This window comes from Pongo abelii, chromosome 9 (assembly GCF_028885655.2).
Source record: "Pongo abelii isolate AG06213 chromosome 9, NHGRI_mPonAbe1-v2.0_pri, whole genome shotgun sequence".
Taxonomy (NCBI): Eukaryota; Metazoa; Chordata; class Mammalia; order Primates; family Hominidae; genus Pongo; species Pongo abelii.
The window spans coordinates 68,901,198-68,922,914 of record NC_071994.2 but is presented as its reverse complement, the minus strand read 5'-3'; the positions used below and the strand labels follow the sequence as shown (position 1 = coordinate 68,922,914).

Here is a 21,717-nt window from a genome sequence, read left to right as displayed (position 1 = left end):
GACCCTACACTAGAACTCTTCATTCCACTGCCAACCCAGGCCTGGCCTTCCCCAGGAAGCGAAACCACCATCAATCCGGTTACTGAAGCCAAAGTCATCCTTGGCCTCCTCACCCATTCTTCTTCAACCATCACCTCTAATCCATCACTGAATCCTATCAATTGGATTTCCAAAACATATTTCATATCAACCCATTTCTCTCCATCTTCTCTGCCACCATCTTATTCAATGTCCTCTAACTAATCTCCCTGCTTCCACTTTTGTTCCACTTTGCATAATTCATTTACACAGAAGACAAACGGATCCTTTAAACACATAATCAGATGTTAAGCCCTCAATGGTTTCCCAGTGCATTTAGAATAAAAGGGTTTCTTCCTGTGGCCCCCTAAATCCTGCAGGACCTGACCCCTGCCTCTCCCCTTCCCTGATCATCGTGGCCTTTGGGCCAAGTCCTGGACTCCATCAAGCTCTTCCCCTGTTCCCTCTGCCTAAAACATCTCTCTCCGGCTCTTCCTATGGTTGGCTTCCTTAGAGAGGCTTTCCAGAGGGTTCCTATCCTGTAATCCTCTATGATAGCACTCTATATAGAAATTCCTTATCTCTAATCACAATATATAATTATTTTATGCATTTGTATAGATGGCCATCACCTGCCTCTGTGCCCCCATGGCTACAAGCTCCCTATGTTGGGCAATGGTTTTGACTGCCTTTCACATGGTTTTATATCCAGCGCCTATCAGTGCCTGGCACATGGTAGGTGGCCAATAACTATTTCTTGAATGAATGACTGAGTCTCTCAATCCAGTTCTTTTTTTTTTTGAGATGGAGTCTTGCTCTTTCGCCCAGGCTGGAGTGCAGTGGCGCTATCTCCACTCACTGCAAGCTCCGCCTCCCAGGTTCACGCCATTCTCCTGCCTCAGCCTCCCGAGTAGGTGGGACTACAGGCGCCCACCACCACGCCCGGCTAATTTTTTGTATTTTTAGTAGAGACAGGGTTTCACCGTGTTAGCCAGGATGGTCTCGATCTCTGACCTCGTGATCCGCCCACCTCGGCCTCCCAAAGTGCTGGGATTACAGGCATGAGCCACCATGCCCGGCCAATCCAGTTCTTAATGAACATCTTTTGTACAACTCTGTCCATGCTGTTGCCACGGGGTCTGATGCTGGTCATCTTACAGGAAAAGAAAAAGATTTTGGTGGTGGTCAGACTGTTCCCCTCCAAGCAATCAGAATCACTGCAGGTAAGACATTTCTGCCAAGATTTCACATGGGCTGGGCTACACAACAATGAAGCCTGGTCAGGGACTGGTATAAAAGAGTTGGTGAGCAGAAAGTTGATATGAAACTTAAGTGGCTAAATGACTACAGTCTCATGACTAATTTCTGTGCTGATGGGGGCAAGGGACTGAAGCTACAACCAGGTAACTGCTTCTGGAAGAAAAACAACTCTTATAAAAATTTATCCATTTGCATGGTTTTGGGTAGCTAGAAGCCTTTTCTTCCAAAGTTCCAAAACAGCAATGAGGATCCTGAATAAGAACTGCCTCTCTTCTCCTGGGACCAAGTGGCAGGCAGTGGCCTGGGAGTTGGGCAGCCAGGGGGAGGTGGCACCATCCCCAGCTGCTGGCTTAGGCCCAGAGCAGACGTCTCCCCTGTCCTGAACCACAGAATCCGCTGAGCCTATGGGAACACAGCTGACCCCTGAACCAGGACAGTGTCAATGCGAAAGGGACAAAACGTCACTGCGCCTAACAGTCCTCTAAAGAAGTGAGCAATGGCGAAAGCTAGAGGAATGCAGGATGAGGAGGTGGACTCCACGTCTGAACTCCACCTGCTCAACAGCACAGCTGCTCACACCACCTGATGAAGGGATGTGGGAAATCGAAACATGATAGTGATTCTAACCCCCAGCTGCCCTGAGATGGGAATCACACTTTGCTCCTGGTAAGCATCGATCTGTCACGTCTGCACAGAAAGGATGGTCCCTGTGAATTCCTGAGGAAGGAACGGAGTCTGTTTTCTCTCTTCAATTAAAAACATATTCAAAGGCTTCTAAAGACTGCTCCACACAAAAGGACCAGTTAAAGCCTTGAGAACTTAATTTTATCACGCAAAGTCCTTCAGAATGCAGCTTTCCCTGATATAGTGCTTGAGTCTCCACCAAATTTGTCAACATGCAAAATAATTCCACTCCCTTCTGAAATCTCAAGCCCAAACCTGTCAAAATTATCACTCTAGGCTCCTGCTGGAGACAGAGGTGTTTGTGAGTTGCTTGGTCTTTTGAAACTCTGGGATCAAACTTCATCATAGCTTAGGCCTAAAGAGTAGGGGAGCAAAAATACAAACACCTTGAGAGGCATAGTACAACAGTGATACTTGAGCCCACTGGCCGGGTTCCAGTTTTCGTTCTGCTACTTCTTAGCTGTGTGACCTTGGACACGGTTCTTAATCTCTCTGTGCCTTAATTCATTTCTCTGTAGAGATAATAATGGTATCAACTTCACAGGCTGTGGTAAGAATGGAAAGAACTGATACATGTAAAGTGCTTAGAATGGTGTCTGGCATGTGGTAAGTGCTCTGTAAATGTTGCTGCTGTTACATCACGACTCTGAAAGGGGGTTTTAGTTAAAATGGATCCCATCCACTACTATAGCTCAAAGCCCAGCTTGCAAAGACTTTGATTCTAGTAACTAAGTGGAAGCCAGTGTTTGGACCAGGAAATATCAGCTGCCACCTCCCTGCAAGAGCGTCTTCCTCAGGGTCCAGTGAGGGGGTCAGTTGCTCTCCATCTTCCACCCGACCCGATCCACCCTTCAGTCACACGGGAATGCTGACTCCTCCAGCCTTGCAATTGCTCCTGGGGATGGAGACAACTTTTTGTGCTGACTGAGCTTTCCTAAAGAATAGCCTGGCTTCAGGATTTTGCCTATAGGGAGGTTTTGGTCCCCAAAGGGCAGGGAGACTTCTATGGCCCCAGTATCAATGCCCTGGTTATGGTGTGAAGATGCCACAGGATCTAGTTAGGAGAGAAACCAGCAGAAGCCTGGATGGAGACAGGGTCTGCACGGCGTCTCTAGTCCCATTCTCTGGGCCAGGACAGGACCTGATGCATGTTTGGAGGAGGAGGTCCAGATCTGGCTAAGGTACCTGGGATGGCACTGGGCAACAGGGAAGGGGAGGTCCCTGAGAGTGCCATAGTGACACTGCAAAGGTTCTATTAATCTTCCCAATGGGGCAGTGGTGGAAACCCCCACCACTCCTCTGAGGGCTGACCTAGATTATTCAGGGAAATATGGAGAACTGACCCAGCAAGCACAGAGTTGAGCTGATTATAGTAGGGACTGAAGAAGGCAGCCACAAAAATGCAAGACAGCTGCGGATGGGGCCTCGCTTTGAAGAACAAAGGCAAAGAAAATTGGCTCACCAATGAGAATTAAGTGATAACAATGTACTGAACAGAAATCAAAATCAGTTCTCAGCCAGTTCACTCAGAAAAATGCAGGATCCTGAAGAGTACAACTGAACGATGTGAGACCTTTGAATAGTAAAAATTTTTACCTTAAAATGCTTTTGTAAAGTGATTTCAGTGCTTGTAGAGATGAAGCGAACATGAAGCCCAGGAGACGTCTTGTCTTCAGGTCTCCTGTGCTTCCTGGGCTCCACGGGGTCCCCTGGAAGCCCCTTCCCTGGTCCCTCATTGGCAGCCAGCAGCCAGTGTAGGGTGGCCTCCTCCCAGGTCCTCTTGGCTGTCACAGTGAAGTGCTGCATTCTTTAGGCTCCCAAACCTTGAGCCCAGACAATTTCAGATTTCGGGTTCGGTGTCGGGCAACGCTCCAGGTATCCTGCTCTACCTGGGTCCCAACCTCAGGAACATCTCCCTACCAGCCCCTCCCCAACCCTTAGTGACCACCCAGGTGCATCTCTTTTTGTCAGGAAGAGCTCATTTATCTTTTTTGCCCTTTACTGTACTTTGGTAGGAGACTGGCAGCCAGAGACAAAACTACCCTGGGTCAGGAACAATGCAGCACTGATAAGGAAAGGGTCTCCACCACTTGGGTTGCAGCCGAAGACAGATGGTAAACTCAAATGCGGAAGCTGAGGGTTTAACAGAGACTGTTCATAAAGGCACTGAGAGGGTTTAGGAAAACCCACAAAGGAAGACATAGTAGCCAGGGCAACAGGCTGGTCTTGGCCTGCAAGGGCAGGGGACACAGCTGTAAGAGGGCTGCCTGGCAGGAGCCGCGCCCACCAAAGAAGGCAGCAAATGCCCAGCAGCCCGGCCCAGAGCAGGGAGGCACTCAGGGGTCAGCGTCTGGACCTGGCTCTCCCCTTCTCTCATCTCCCCTTGGTGCCTTCATTGACAGAACGCCAATGAATCCAGAAGCCCAGGGAGTGTGTTAATGCAGTCCCTGAAGATCAGCCTCACTGGGCAGAGAGGGCAGAGCAGGCAGAGTGGTTCTGGAGGGGCAGATAGAAAATATCCAGCCCAGGATCATTTCCCAGAGGCCACAGCTCCTTGGTCTCTAGCCAAGCGCAGCCATTATAGGACGCAACTTCCCTGGCCAATTTCAAAGCTCTGCTTGCTGCTGGGAATGCATGTTTAAACAAAGCCTTTATTCTCTGTTCCAACAGCAGGGCTAGAATTTAAAAAGCTTCATTTTCAAGACTGGTTGCTTTTGATCTGTCTAACCTGGAACTTACATTTTGGAGTCAAATAGAATTATTTAAACAAAGCATTTCCGTGATAAGCACAAGACGTTTTGATTTTTTTTTTGGCTGCCCCCCACCCAACCCCCGCAGCACCACACAACATTCCTACTCAAAATGAAAGGACAATTTTGTGGCTGACTCTTAAAATATCAGCTTCCGTTTCCCTGGGTCTTCGTTTCCTCAGCTTATGCCTTTTTCTAGGTTTGCCTGTGTACGGGCCCTGGGAGGGGGCTAAGTTTACCTCAGAATGGCCTGGAACAACCAAATATTCTATGAGCAGTGCTTCCCTCCTCTCGCTCCGGCTTCCGGCTTTGGCAGAACCATGTGTTGTCATCCTGTCTTCTTTATTAATTATAATTTATTTTCATTTTGCTCCACATATCCCCATTTTCCTTCCTTCTCTGATGTAAGGCCTTCTCTGATATCATCCTCTATTCTCCTCAAATGAATTTGTCCCCAGCTTGCCTGCATTCCTCTCTTTTTATCATATTTTGCCTGCCTTATCTGCCACTCAAGTTAGAATGCGGATCACTACTTGCATTCCTTGAAAATAACACCTCTGTGCTGTCCCAGACAGACTATGTCCCGCTGGATCACAGCAAAACCCAGCTCCCCATGCTATGGAGCACAGGAGGTGTCACAGTGTTTGTTATTGGTGCCTTCGAGTTGGCCTATCAGTCATGGAAAGTCAATCTGAAATGGAAGAGCGCCCTTTTTTCACAGCTGTGAAAGCAAATGGAGGGAGGAAGGCCATATATCTCCAGACCTTAAAGAGGCACATCTGTTGGAAAACAAAGCTCAGACATGGCCTGGTCCAAGTGTGTTCTACACAACAAAGTAACAAAAATACAACTAAGTAACACAAAAATGACGTGGAAATTCTCTCTAGAAAGAGTGAGCTAAATTTCTACTAAAATGACTCCTACAAATCAAATGAACGCCTCGATGGAGGGGCGTTAATAGAGTGCATCATATGATAGGCAGGGTGGTTGGCCTTGCCTGGTGTGAGGTGGGAAAAGGTGAACACACACTAAAATGTTATAAAATGACTTCATCTTTTAGTTAGTGGTTAGTTCTGGACCTTTGCTCAAGCTTACTGAGCAGAATCGCTAGTTTTTAGGGCCAAGAGAAGTGTGGATAGTACTCTAACAATAGGATCTTCTAATCCCAAAAGAATATCACTGTGAAAGTAAGAGTATTTTGAATATAGAGAATATTTCATTTTCAGGCCCAGGGAATAGGCAGAATCAAAGCCACCATCTTGGTTAGGCTTTTCTGCAAGGAGACAAGCAGCCACCGTGCACTAGGTCCCTGCTTCTCCCCGCCGGAGGGGACAGAACTGCAGTGCACACATCTGCCTTTGAGGCTACTACTAGGGAAGGGAAGGCTCCACTTAGCTCATGAGGCCAGAGTTCTCATCAGGTGAACAGAACACGCCCTTTAAAGACTGGCTCACTAAACCCTGAGAGAAAGCTTAAAGCTCACGATACGGTTTATGGGCTTCTAACATGACTGGAACTAGACATCAAGAAGGGAGAAAGATCTTGAAGCAGCTATGTTAATGCCAGTTTAAAATAAAATACAGACAATTTCCACTAGATATGCCTTGGCCAGCAGGTTCCCCCAATGGAAGCACACTGAAGGTACTAAGAAAATACTGGCAGAACCACGTGGGGCAACACAGGCCAGTGATATCTTTGACTCATTCAGAATCACAATAGTATCTTCTAAATTAACTGCAAGAAGCACATGTACTATTTTTAGTTACCAAGTGGATTTAAATGCAACTAGTATATGCTCAGCTGGCCAGATGTGGGCCATTTTGGAGACCTGACAATTCCAAGGGGCGTTGGAATGGAACTAGGTTATGACTTTATGAAGGTAAAAGCAATTGCAAATTCTTTCTTTAGAATTTGCTTTGGAAGCAAAGGAAAGCAGCTATTCACCCAGTTTGACTTCAACTGGCAAAATTAGTTACCCAGGTGAAAGGAGATGTCTATAATGCTAAGAGAAATGAGGTATGGTCCCCTGTTTCTTGCTTCGTGAGCTTCCCCAAAGATGTGTGCCTACCATTGCAGCAGTAGACCAAACTTATAATTTGCATAAAGGCTTAGTGGACCTTATTATATTCACCTCTTGTTAACATAAAAATTAATGTGCTGAGTAACATCTGTTTTTTATTGATTTAATCAATACATTGGGAATTTAGCAGCAAGTTAATGGCAAGCAGTTACAAAATCTCCTATTTTTCTACGTTTAAAATAAGCTGTGTTAAACAATCTATAGCAACCTAAAATCTCACGAACACATGTGAATGACTGAAGCACTTCTGCTGTAATACCTATGGCAAGTTTATTAGTAATTTTCTAACAAAGTCTTCTAGTGCAAAGTGCACATAATTATTTGGAACCTCCATTACCATATTTGGCCTCTTGTTTTCCCCTATAAATAGTTGTGCCTAAACATAAGAATTTGAAGTAAAAATGAGCAAGTGTGCCCACAGCCTTGAATTGCGGGTATCTGCCCCCCTAAAAAACCTTCGTGTACATCTTGAGTTGATTTCCACTGCAGCCCACTGCCAAGCCTACTGGTGGCTGTCCTTTAATGCCACGTGCAGCTTATGCTGCTTTGGAGATAAGTAGCTTCAATTTTAAGCTGGTGCAAACACATGGTGGGGCTCTGTGGAGCTAAAAGGCTACAAAAGCTCAGCATAGGGCTGTCCGCTTCCCCCCCACCCCTTCATCAAAGTGCTAACAAGAGCAGCTTTGTTTTTGTACTGTCCAGCACTGGAGGGAACCTTAGAGTTTCTTTTTGGTTCTGGACAGGGCCCCGGATTTAGCAGGGTACTTGGTTGCTGTTCCTTGGCTTGGAGTCACAGGGGTTTTCTCCATTTCTCCCTTGATTTCAGCTGGAAGGAGTTTGCTAGATGTGAAACTTGAACTGCACATGTCAAAGTTGTCCTTACTGATCGCAGGAAATTGCTTTTCATAAGCAGTAGACTGCAAATAAAAGGTCTTGATTAATTTTCAGACACAAAGCAATGCACATCAATTCAAAGATGCAAGGAACTACAAAGTTGTCCAGGATTTGCAAGTTGGAGCACTCTCTAGATATAGGGTACAAACTAGTCATATTGTAAAATTATTATTAAATGCCAAAAGATCTTTTTGCACCTTTAAGAAAACTGAATTGTTTCATGTTTGGTGTGGAGCAAACTCTACAGGCTCAATTTCGAAACCTCTGCCATCCAAAATGTAAGTAAATGTCTGGTAACATTTGTGCAGGGAAGTCCACTTAGACATAATTGTACTCATTTCATCTTTACAGATTTCTACACAAGCTCTGACATTTGTATGGATACCCTGACAAGTACAAAGTAATTATTCTTTCTAACCTGCGTATGAAGTGCTACATAAGGCCCACACTCACGTCCCCACTATCTTCCCGCATTAATTCCAGAGACTGGCTTCTAATCCCAGTCACACTATTTGGGCAGGCCTGTAGACCTCTTTGAGCCTCTCTATGCCTTGCCCTTAAGTGGAGGTAAATAATATTTGCACTTTGCCACAAGAGTTTACCATGAGAATGAAGAGAAAGGGTGGCCATGAAAGTACTATGTGAGCTTTAAAGTAGAAAACAAGCAGATGGAGTTTTAACAGGCAATTGTATTTTCTCAGGTCACCTCATTCCACAGTAAAGGAAGAAGTTATCTTGAATCCTACTGCCATGAGGGAAGCAAGGGTCTGTTTTGACATTAGGCCCATTTTTGAAGTGATCACTTTTAATTAAGTGAAGCTGGAGCATAGAGTTCTAAAAGAGTAGAGATTGTCTCAGGAGACCCACAAAGCAGCACAGGGGCCAAGCCACTGGGGTAGAGATAGGGAAGCTCTGGTTTACATAGAATGATTGAGGAAAGAGCTCACAAGTTTAATACTCTGGCTACCTGAAAGTCACAGCACACTTGGGTTAAAAATCAGGTTAACAATTTTCAAAGAGTGTGATAAGATGGCGTGTAACACAAAATAAATGCAGTGTTTCTTTGATCATTCAGGTTCTTGTGATATAATGACCATGTTTTATATCCAGTAGTAGCACTTAATATATGTTTGCCTAGTGATCCATGACTTTCCAGGGCTGCAGTAAAACTCTGCGTCCTGTAAGATTTTTGGCACCTATATTTCAAGAAAGAAAATCCACCTGATGTTTGCTTGCTGAAGAAAGCCCTTAAAGTGTGCCTCTTCAGAACATCACTCGTGTCTGATTTTATAACCAGTATATGCTAATTCTTGAGCAGGTAACACTTAAAAATCATTTTGTACCTTAAAATTTTAATTTCTATAAAATTTGAAATGTAAAAAGGTCATTTTCTCTAGTTCTTTTTCCCCCCTAAACAAACTTCTGGGTTATTTCTGTGTGTTCTTTTAAGAGGTAGAAAATATTTAAAATTCTTTAGTATTCCCTCACATAGGTTGTATTTTTATCGAAAACTCCTTATGTTCAGTGATAAGGTGAGGATACAACACCCCTGATGTTAGAGCATCTGGCTGAGAACAAGTTGCTTTGTTTAGTACAGTGCTGGTCTCTAAGATATACACCCTATCTTGAAAATTTCAATTCATAAAATTTAATTACCTTTACATACAAATGCTATTAAAAGGTGAATCTAAGTGTAACCTTCTGTCTTTTGACATTTCTACTTGGATTTTGAGTTATCATCCAAGTTGTTGAGGAAGTAGTTTTCAACATGTCCACTAAAACTAATATTCTATTGAGCAGGAATAAAAATTCATTTTCCTTTAATGTGCTTATATTCATATCTGGCTTAATGGTTCCATTCTTCTTCACTGCTCCATTTGTTAATGTAGTTGAGTCATTATAGTAGTTTCAGGAGTTGCAGTCACCAGGAAGAAATACTCAGAAACAGTCTCTGTGAACAGAATTATTGATGTAGAATTTTTTTCTTTTTCCCAAAAACTCTGTAGATGCTGGTATTTTCTTCTTGGATACAATATCTTAAGATCATTATTAAAGTCTTCTGGCAAAGTGGAAGGAAAAAGAAAACTAAACAATGTTTAGTTGCTTTGGTGTAGAAATATGATATTTCTGTTTTATTATGTAGTAAGATAAGAAAATGATTTTCCTCAGCCACATTTTTTTGTAATTTATTTATTTCCTAAATAGATAGTACATCCCCATGATTAAATATTCACAATGTTCAAAATCTCCTCCTTGCCCCCTAGTTAACTGAGCTCTGCCCCCAAAGACAACCAATATTGTCAATTTATAGTGTACACTTTCAGAGAGATTTTATGCATCTTCAAGCAAATGTTAGGTGGAACCAAATGGATGTGGTTGTCATTCCACTGTCATTTCCATTGGTTGCAGGTCAAAAACAGTCTAATAATGGCAATTTCCTATGGTTCAATCTAATCCATTGATATGGTTTGGCTGTGTCCCCACCCAAGTCTTATCTGGAATTGTAGCTCCCATAATCCCGTGTTGTGGGAGGGACCCAGTGGGAGGTAACTGAATCACAGGGGCAGGTTTTTCCTGTGCTGTTCTCATGATAATGAATAAGTCTCACGAAATCTGATGGTTTTATAAAGGGCAGTTCCCCTGCACACATTCTCTTGCCTACTGCCACCTAAGGCGTATCTTTGCTCTTCCTTTGCCTTCCAACATGATTGTGAGGCCTCCCCAGCCATGTGGAACTGTGAGTCCATTAAACCTCTTTTTCTTTATAAATTACCCAGTATGTCTTTATTAGCAGTATGAGAACAGACAAATACATTCATCTATTGACATGCTTTCTTCCTGCCTTTTATACAAATAGTAGCCAACTATAAACACGCTTTTACACCTTGACTTTTTTCAACTAATGATTATCTTGAAGATCATTCCATGTCAATTCATAGAAAGAAAAAAATCCTCATTCTTTTTTCTGGCTATGCAATATTCTCTTGTTTAGAAGTACCATAATTTATTTAACCAGTCCCTTCACAATGAACACTCAGGTTTGTTTCCAACCTTTTGCAAGCACATTTTGCACATGACATTTTGCACGTTCATAAGTTTTTCTACAGGATATATATTTTAGAAGAGAAATTCTTCAGATAAATGGTATATGGATTTGTAATTTTGAAAGATATCATCATGTTGCCTTCCACTGCAGTTGTACTGATGTATAATCTTACCAGTAGCATATAAGAGTGCCTGTTTTCTTATTTTTCAATTTGGTTTTAATACATGTTAAAACTAATACAGTCATCCATATTTTAATTGAGCTCCAAAATCAGCCTAACGCTGGCTGCACCGAAACAAATCACAGTATTTGCTCCTTCACTCCCTGGTAACATCAATTCAAATCTACTTACCTTTATGAAAATATATATATATACTTTTTGAGATGGAGTTTTGCTCTTGCCACCCAAGCTGGAGTGCAATGACACAATCTCGGCTCACTGCAACCTCCGCCTCCCGGGTTCAAGTGATTCTCCTACCTCAGCCTCCTGAGTAGCTGGGATTGCAGGCACGCGCCACCACACCCAGCTAATTTTTGTATTTTTAGTAGAAGCAGGGTTTCACCATGTTGGCCAGGATGATCTCAATATGCAAATGTTTATGCTTCTGTGTATATGGGTTTGTCTTGTAAAATACTGTATGTGTATGTGTACCTTACCATTTCTCTTTACTAAATTCCAGTTGCATGAAGTTTAGGATGCCATTGTTTAGGAAGCAGAATCCTAACAGTTTTTCTAAAAGAATCTGAGACTCAGTGGAGCCAAGATGGCCGAATAGGAACAGCTCTAGTCTACAGCTCCCAGCATGAGTGACGCAGAAGACGGGTGATTTCTGCATTTCCAACTGAGGTACCGGGTTCATCTCACTGGGGAGTGTTGGACAGTGGGTGCAGTGCACTGAGCGTGAGCCGAAGCAGGGTGAGGCATCATCTCACCCGGGAAGCACAAGGGGTCAGGGAATTCCCTTTCCTAGTCAAAGAAAGGGGTGACAGATGGCACTTGGAAAATTGGGTCACTCCCACACTAATACTGCGCTTTTCCAATGGTCTTAGCAAACGGCACACCAGGAGATTATATCCCACGCCTGGCTCAGAGGGTCCTACACCCATGGAGCCTCGCTCATGGCTAGCACAGCAGTCTGAGATCAAACTGCAAGGTGGCAGCAAGGCTGGGGGAGGGGCACCCGCCATTGCCAAGGCTTGAGTAAGTAAACAAAGTGGCCAGGAAGCTCGAACTGGGTGGAGCCCACCGCAGCTCAAGGAGGCCTGCCTGCCTCTGTAGACTCCACCTCTGGGGGCAGGGCACAGACAAACAAAAGGCAGCAGAATCCTCTGCAGACTTAAATGTCCCTGTCAGACAGCCTTGAAAAGAGTAGTGGTTCTCCCAGCACGCAGCTGGACATCTGAGAACGGACAGACTGCCTCCTCAAGTGGGTCCCTGACCCCTGAGTAGCCTAACTGGGAGGCACCCCCCAGTAGGGGCAGACTGACACCTCACACGGTTGGGTACTCCTCTGAGACAAAACTTCCAGAGGAACAATCAGGCAACAACATTTGCTGTTCACCAATATCCACTGTTCTGCAGCCTCCACTGCTGACACCCAGGCAAACAGGGTCTGGAGTGGACCTCCAGCAAACTCCAACAGACCTGCAGCTGAGGGTCCTCACTGTTAGAAGGAAAACTAACAAACAGAAAGGACATCCACACCAAAACCCCATCTATACATCACCATCATCAAAGACCAAAGGTAGATAAAACCACAAAGATGGGGAAAAACCAGAGCAGAAAAACTGGAAACTCTAAAAATCAGAGCGCCTCTCCTCCTCCAAAGGAATGCAGCTCCTCACCAGCAATGGAACAAAGCTGGATGGAGAATGATTTGACGAGTTGAGAGAAGAAGGCGTCAGATGATCAAACTACTCCGAGCTAAAGGAGGAAGTTCAAACCCATGGCAAAGAAGTTAAAAACCTTGAAAAAAAATTAGACAAATGGCTAACTAGGATAACCAATGCACAGAAGTCCTTAAAGGACCTGATGGAGCTGAAAACCACAGCATGAGAACTACGTCATGAATGCACAAGCCTCAGTAGCCAATTTGATCAACTGGGAGAAAGGGTATCAGTGATGGAAGACCAAATGAATGAAATGAAGCAAGAAGAGAAGTTTAGAGAAAAAAGAATAAAAAGAAATGAACAAAGCCTCCAAGAAATATGGGACTATGTGAAAAGACCAAGTCTACGTCTGAATGGTGCACCTGAAGGCGAGAATGGAACCAAGTTGGAAAATAATCTGCAGGATATTATCCAGGAGAACTCCCCCAATCTAGCAAGGCAGGCCAACATTCAAATTCAGGAAATACAGAGAATGCCACAAAGATACTCCTCGAGAAGAGCAACTCCAAGACACATAATTGTCAGATTCACCAAAGTTGAAATGAAGGAAAAAATGTTAAGGGCAGCCAGAGAGAAAGGTCAGGTTACCCACAAGGCAAAGCCCATCAGACTAACAGCTGATCTCTCGGCAGAAATTCTACAAGCCAGAAGAGAGTGGGGGCCAATATTCAACATTCTTAAAGAAAAGAATTTTTAACCCAGAATTTCATATCCAGCCAAACTAAGCTTCAGAAGTGAAGGAGAAATAAAATCCTTCACAGACAAGCAAATGCTGAGAGATTTTGTCACCACCAGGCCTGCCCTAAAAGAGCTCCTGAAGGAAGCACTAAACATGGAAAGGAACAACTGGTTCCAGCCACTGCAAAAACATGCCAAATTGTAAAGACCGTCAATGCTAGGAAGAAACTGCATCAACTAACGAGCAAAATAACCAGCTAACATCATAATGACAGGATCAAATTCACACATAACAATATTAACCTTAAACGTAAATGGGCTAAATGCTCCAATTAAAAGACACAGACTGGCAAATTGGATAAAGAGTCACGATCCATCAGTATGCTGTATTCAGGAAACCCATCTCATGTGCAGAGACACACATAGGCTCAAAATGAAGGGATGGAGGAAGATCTACCAAGCAAATGGAAAACAAAAAAAGGCAGGGGTTGCAATCCTAGTCTCTGATAAAACAGACTTTAAACCAACAAAGATCAAAAGAGACAAAGAAGGCCATTACATAATGGTAAAGGGATCAATTCAACAAGAAGAGCTAACTACCCTAAATATATATGCACCCAATACAGGAGCACCCAGATTCATAAAGCAAGTCCTTAGAGACCTACAAAGAGACTTAGACTCCCACACAATAATAATGGGAGACTTTAACACACCACTGTCAACATTAGACAGATCCATGAGACAGAAAGTTAACAAGGATATCCAAGAATTGAACTCAGCTCTGCACCAAGCGGACCTAATAGACATCTACAGAACTCTCCACCCCAAATCAACAGAATATACATTCTTTTCAGCACCACACCACACCTATTCCAAAATTCACCCTATAGTTGGAAGTAAAGCACTCCTCAGCAAATGTAAAAGAACAGAAATTATAACAAACTGTCTCTCAGACCACAGAGCAATCAAACTAGAATTCAGGATTAACAAACTCACTCAAAACCGTTCAACTACATGGAAACTGAACAACCTGCTCCTGAATGACTACTGGGTACATAACAAAATGAAGGCAGAAATAAAGATGTTCTTTGAAACCAATGAGAACCAAGACACAACATAGCAGAATCTCTGGGACGCATTCAACGCAGTGTGTAGAGGGAAATTTATAGCACTAAATGTCCACAAGAGAAAGCAGGAAAGACCCAAAATTGACACCCTAACATCACAATTAAAAGAACTAGAGAAGCAAGAGCAAACACATTCAAAAGTGTTTGGCAAACCGAATCCAGCAGCACATCAAAAAGCTTATCCACCATGATCAAGTGGGCTTCATCCCTGGGATGCAAGGCTGGTTCAACATAGGCAAATCAATAAACGTAATCCAGCATATAAACAGAACCAATGACAAAAACCATATGATTATCTCAATAGATGCAGAAAAGGCCTCTGACAAAATTCAACAACACTTCATGCTAAAAACTCTCAATAAATTAGGTATTGATAGGACGTATCTCAAAATAATAAGAGCTATTTATGACAAACCCACAGCCAATATCATACTGAACGGGCAAAAGCTGGAAGCATTCCCTTTGAAAACGGGCACAAGACAGGGATGCCCTCTCTCACCACTCCTATTCAACATAGTGTTGGAAGTTCTGGCCAGGGCAATCAGGCAGGAGAAGGAAATCAAGGGTATTCAATTAGGAAAAGAGGAAGTCAAATTGTCCCTGTTTGCAGATGACATGATTGTATATCTAGAAAACCCCATCATCTCAGCCCAAAATCTCCTTAAGCCGATAAGCAACTTCAGCAAAGTCTTAGGATACAAAATCAATGTGCAAAAATCACAAGCATTCTTATACACCAATAACAGACAGAGAGCCAAATCATGAGTGAACTCCCATTCACAATTGCTTCAAAGAGAATAAAATACCTAGGAATCCAACTTACAAGGGATGTGAAGGAACTCTTCAAAGAGAACTACAAACCACTGCTCAATGAAAAAAAAGAGGATACAAACAAATGGAAGAACATTCCATGCTCATGGGTAGGAAGAATCAATATTGTGAAAATGGCCATACTACCCAAGGTAATTTACAGATTCAATGCCATCCCCATCAAGCTACCAATGACTTTCTTCACAGAATTGGAAAAAACTACTTTAAAGTTCATATGGAACCAAAAAAGAGCCCGCATCGCCAAGTCAATCCTAAGCCAAAAGAACAAAGCTGGAGGCATCATGCTACCTGACTTCAAACTATACTATAAGGCTACAGTAACCAAAACAGCATGGTACTGGTACCAAAACAGAGATATAGACCAATGGAACAGAACAGAGCCCTCAGAAATAATGCTGCATATCTACAACCATCTGATCTTTGACAAATCTGACAAAAACAAGAAATGGGGAAAGGATTCCCTATTTAATAAATGGTGCTGGGAAAACTGGTTAGCCATGTGTAGAAAGCCGAAACTGAATCCCTTCCTTATACCTTATACAAAAATTAATTCAAGATGGATTAAAGACTTAAATGTTAGACCTAAAACCATAAAAACCCTAGAAGAAACCCTAGGCAATACCATTCAGGACATAGGCATGGGCAAGGACTTCATATCTAAAACACCAAAAGCAATGGCAACAAAAGCCAAAATTGACAAATGGGATCTAATTAAACTAAAGAGCTTCTGCACAGCAAAAGAAACTACCATCAGAGTGAACAGGCAACCTACAGAATGGGAGAAAATTGTTGCAATCTACTTATCTGACAAAGGGCCAATATCCAGAATCTACAATGAACTCACACAAATTTACAAGAAAAAAAACCAAACAACTCCATCAAAAAGTGGGCGAAGCATATGAACAGACACTTCTCAAAAGAAGACATTTATGCAGCCAAAAGACACATGAAAAAATGCTCATCATCACTGGCCATCAGAGAAATGCAAATCAAAACCACAATGAGATACCATCTCACACCAGTTAGAATGGCAATCATTAAAAAGTCAGGAAACAACAGGTCCTGGAGAGGTTGTGGAGAAATAGGAACACTTTTACACTGTTGGTGGGACTGTAAACTAGTTCAACCATTGTGGAAGTCGGTGTGGTGATTCCTCAGGGATCTAGAACTAGAAATACCATTTGACCCAGCAATCTCATTACTGGGTATATACCCAAAGGACTATAAATCATGCTGCTATAAAGACATATGCACACGTATGTTTATTGTGGCACTATTCACAATAGCAAAGACTTGGAACCAACCCAAATGTCCAACAATGATAGACTGGATTAAGAAAATGTGGCACATATACACCATGGAATACTATGCAGCCATAAAAAATGATGAGTTCATGTCCTTTGTAGGGACATGGATGAAGCTGGAAACCATCATTCTCAGCAAACTACTGCAAGGACAAAAAACCAAACACCACATGTTCTCACTCATAGGTGGGAATTGAGCAATGAGAACACATGGACACAGAAAGGGGAACATCACACACCAGGGCCTGTTGTGGGGTAGGGGGTGCGAGGAGGGCTAGCATTAGGAGATATACCTAATGCTAAATGACGAGTTAATGGGTGCAGCACACCAACATGGCACATGTATACATATGTAACAAACCTGCATGTTGTGCACATGTACCCTAAAACTTAAAGTATAATAATAAAAAAGAAGAATCTGAGACTCCCCTCAAATATCCTTCATTGAAACCATTCCTCTGATGCTAACAGGACACGAATGCAGAATGGCCACCTTGCTGCCCTCCAGGCCAGGCCATAGTTTTCTTCACAAAGAGCCAAGCCTCTTAGTTCCTGGAGTGGGCAAGGCAAATTCCAGCTTCCAAGCTTTATCTAGAAACATGAACAAATCTTAATTTTTCAGGGATTTATTTTGTTAGGTTATAGATTATCTAAGTTTTGCGTTTCTCCTTTTCGTCTCTCATAGCTGGTGGGATTCCTCAGGGATCTTTGCTGTCACTGATGCAATTTTATAGTTTTGTAAGTAATAGAACAGAGAAATGAAAAATGAAATTGCCAAGGCTAAAAGATCTTCCAGGTCAGGAAAAGCAAATAGAAGGTGATGAGCTCCCATAAGATTGTACAAAGTGGGAGAAAGATAACAGAGGAATTTCAATACTTAGTTCTAAGGGGAAAGATTCTAAATGATCATTATGAGACTGTTGGGCATATATTTACCAATCCAAGACCTAAAAATCACTGTAGGCTGTTCTTTGAAGATACTAGTCTAATGTACCATTGCACACTGGTCAGAAAAACCTAGCTATCATCAGAAAGCATTTTAGAAATCAAAGAAAAAAATTTCTATCCTTATATAAAATCATGATCAATTTGTACCTGAAACACTGCAACCAGCTTGAACAGATATAAAGGGACCAGAGAATGTTTACAGACAGGCTACTAATATGATTAAGGGATGAAGGTTTCTTTTTAAGAGAGCTCTTCAATCTAAAAGATAAAGAATAAGAAGCTATATATAATCAAAGTCTATAAAATGAAGAAGGAGGCATATTTCAGCACTGTGGAGGTGGACAGCATCTCTGAGTGCTGCAGTCAGTCAGGATGGTTACATCAAGGGCTGCCTCAAGCAGCATTTCAATTGTTCTTCATCTCTGGCAAATTCTTACCATTTGGGACAGTTGAAGAATAGTCAGTTCTATTGGTGGCAGAATGATGGAAAAGATGACCTTACAAGCTTTCCTCCAGTTTCACCTTTTTGTAATTCAGTACCCTTGGCCTAATTTCTCTAGCTCATATTATTAATCTTGAAAAAGGGGCTCCATGTGTGCAAGGGGAGATATGTAACAGGAAAATTGGACTAACTATACATATTTCATTATTCACTGGCATAGCTTTAACCTGATGAACTTGTCTGGTGATAATGGATGCAAAACCTGTAAGCTCTAGGCATATCCCTGCCAGTTAATACCAGTGCATGATTACTAGAAACTGTTAGCATTTCTCTGAATTTTGAGTAAAATACATGCTATTTAAGTAAAGTGGTTTATCACCATAGCAACAATTTCTAGAGTCACACATTCAAATTATAGGCCTGCACAAGGTCCAAATGACAAAATTCTGATATAAGTTTTCTGCTATAGTTTTGTGTGTAATGGCTACCCACCTTCTCTCACATCCCTATGGTTATCAGAAGAAGGAAGGGAAAGAAAAGCTAAGGGAAGAAGAAAAATTGACTTCCAAATATATAGACTTCTAAGGTTACTTGCATAAAGATCTGGGTCTTGTGTGGAGTCAACAGAAATGAAATCTAACTTGCAAATTAGGGAAAAATATAAATATCTTTCTTTTCTTTGTAACTGAGGTATAATCTATATACAGAATACACATATCTGAAGTGTACAGTTTGATGAGTTTTGACAAACACATAGGCCTGTATAACCAACACCACAATCAAGAAATAGAACAATTACCAAGAAAGTTCTCTCTTGCCACAACCCAGTCAACCCTCTTCTCCTGGGGGCCACAACTATTCTGATTTTTTCAACATAAATTAGCTTTGCCTTTTTTAAACTTCATATACTTGAAAAAGAATGCATTATGTACTCTTTTGTATCTGAGTTATCCTGCTTAACATTTTTAATTGAATTTTTATTCAGATATTCATAGATTCCCATGCTATTGAAACATAGGTTTTTGAGATTCATCTATGTAATAGTAACTCATTTCTTTTTCCTTGCCAAGTAATGCTCCCTTGTAAGGATATAATACAATTTGTTTACTCATTCTTCTGTTAATGAATATTTGGGTTGTTTCCAGTTTGGGGCTGCTTATACATAAAGCTGCTACAAACATATACTACAAATCTTTTTGTGAACTTGGGATTGCTGGATAAATGGTAAATGAATGCTTAACCTTACAAGTAAATGCCAGCCAGGCGCGGTGGCTCACGCCTATAATCCCAGCACTTTGGGAGGCCAAGGTGGGCGGATCGTGAGGTCAGGAGATAGAGACCATCCTGACTAACACGGTGAAACCCCATCTCTATTAAAAATACAAAAAATTAGCTGGGTGTGGTGGCACGCCTGTAGTCCCAGCTACCCAGGAGGCTGAGGCAGGAGAATTGCTTGAACCCAGGAGGCGGAGGTTGCAGTGAGCTGAGATTGCACCACTGCACTCCAGCCTGGGTGACAGAACAAGACTCCATCACACACATACAAAAAAAGTAAATGCCAAACTATATTCTGAAAGAATAGTACCATTTTGCATTCCCACCAGCAAGGTGGGAAAATTCCAGTTGTTTCATATCCTTGCCAACATCTGGACTTGTTAGTTTTTAATTTTGGCCATTCTAGAAAGTATGTAGTGATATCCTGTGGTGGACTTAATTTCCATTTTCCTGATGACTAATGATGTTTAGCATCTTTTCATATGCTTATTGACTACTTGTATATCTTCCTATGTGAAGTGTCTGTTCAAGTCTACTGACTATTTTAAAACATGGATTGCCTTATTGCACTGTAAGAGTTGTTTATATATTCTGTATGCAAGTCTTCTGTCATATATATTTATTGCAAATATTTTCTCCCTGTCTGTGGCTTGCTTATTCTTTAACATACTTTTGATGAGCAAATGTGTTTTATTTTTAGGAACCATTTTACCAGTTTTTAAAAGTGCTTTCTGTGTCTATCTTCTAAGAATCTTTGACTATCTGCTGGATGGAAGATAGTCTCTTATGTTTTATCCTAGGAGCTTTATAGTTTTGCTTTTAGATTTAGTTCTACCCTTCTCAAACTAATTTTTGTGTACAGTTTTAGCTAGGGGGTCAAATTTCATTTTCCCTCATATATATCTACAATTGTTCTAGCATTATTTATTAAAAAGACTATCATTTACCCCTTCGAATTGCTTTGAAATCTCTGTCAAAAATCAACTGACTGTATAAACATGGGTCTATTTCTAGACTCCCAATTTTGTTCTACTGATCTATTTGGTTTTTTTTTTTTATTTTTTTTATTTTTAATGAATATCCACAGATGGGCAGAGGCTAGGACAGGGGATACCTTACATACTGTACTAAAAAGTTTGGAATTTATCCTACAGATAAGGGACTAATGAAGTTTTTTTTTTTATCTTAATTTTTTATTATGATTATGATTATTATTATTATTATTATACTTTAGGTTTTATGGTACATGTGCGCAATGTGCAGGTAAGTTACATATGTATACATGTGCCATGCTAGTGCGCTGCACCCACCAACTCGTCATCTAGCATTAGGTATATCTCCCAATGCTCTCCCTCCCCCCTCCCCCCACCCCACAACAGTCCCCGAAGTGTGATGTTCCCCTTCCTGTGTCCATGTGTTCTCATTGTTCAATTCCCACCTATGAGTGAGAATATGCGGTGTTTGGTTTTTTGTTCTTGCGATAGTTTACTGAGAATGATGATTTCCAATTTCATCCATGTCCCTACAAAGGACATGAACTCATCATTTTTTATGGCTGCATAGTATTCCATGGTGTATATGTGCCACATTTTCTTAATCCAGTCTATCATTGTTGGACATTTGGGTTGGTTCCAAGTCTTTGCTATTGTGAATAGTGCCACAATAAACATACGTGTGCATATGTCTTTATAGCAGCATGATTTATAGTCCTTTGGGTATATACCCAGTAATGGGATGGCTGGGTCGAATGGAATTTCTAGTTCTAGATCCCTGAGGAATCGCCACACTGACTTCCACAAGGGTTGAACTAGTTTACAATCCCACCAACAGTGTAAAAGTGTTCCTATTTCTCCACATCCTCTCCAGGACCTGTTGTTTCCTGACTTTTTAATGATTGCCATTCTAACTGGTGTGAGATGGTATCTCATTGTGGTTTTGATTTGCATTTCTCTGATGGCCAGTGATGGTGAGCATTTTTTCATGTGTTTTTTGGCTGCATAAATGTCTTCTTTTGAGAAGTGTCTGTTCATGTCCTTCGCCCACTTTTTGATGGGGTTGTTTGCTTTTTTCTTGTAAATTTGTTGGAGTTCATTGCAGATTCTGGATATTAGCCCTTTGTCAGATGAGTAGGTTGTGAAAATTTTCTCCCATTTTGTAGGTTGCCTGTTCACTCTGATGGTAGTTTCTTTTGCTGTGCAGAAGCTCTTGAGTTTAATTAGATCCCATTTGACAATTTTGGCTTTTGTTGCCATTGCTTTTGGTGTTTTAGACATGAAGTCCTTGCCCATGCCTATGTCCTGAATGGTAATGCCTAGGTTTTCTTCTAGGGTTTTTATGGTTTCAGGTCTAACATTTAAGTCTTTAATCCATCTTGAATTGATTTTTGTATAAGGTGTAAGGAAGGGATCCAGTTTCAGCTTTCTACATATGGCTAGCCAGTTTTCCCAGCTCCATTTATTAAATAGGGAATCCTTTCCCCATTTCTTGTTT

The 21,717-nt window shown here is 41.7% G+C and overlaps 1 protein-coding gene across 21 annotated transcripts in view; it reads right to left on the bottom strand.

Moving 5' to 3' along the window:
• The window catches only part of STK33 (serine/threonine kinase 33), a 224,258-nt gene that overhangs the window by 10,585 nt on the left and 191,956 nt on the right, over positions 1-21,717 (bottom strand). For 14 of the 21 annotated variants that reach the window (XM_024255223.2, XM_009246669.3, XM_054524719.2 and 11 more), the window contains one exon: positions 6,868-7,709. The exons of the other annotated variants lie outside the window; for them this stretch is intronic. In XM_024255223.2, coding sequence (XP_024110991.1) covers positions 7,509-7,709 — 201 coding nt within the window. In that variant the 3' untranslated portion in view covers positions 6,868-7,508. Of the gene's footprint in view, positions 1-6,867; positions 7,710-21,717 lie in introns of those variants that run through there. 21 annotated transcript variants of the gene reach the window in all.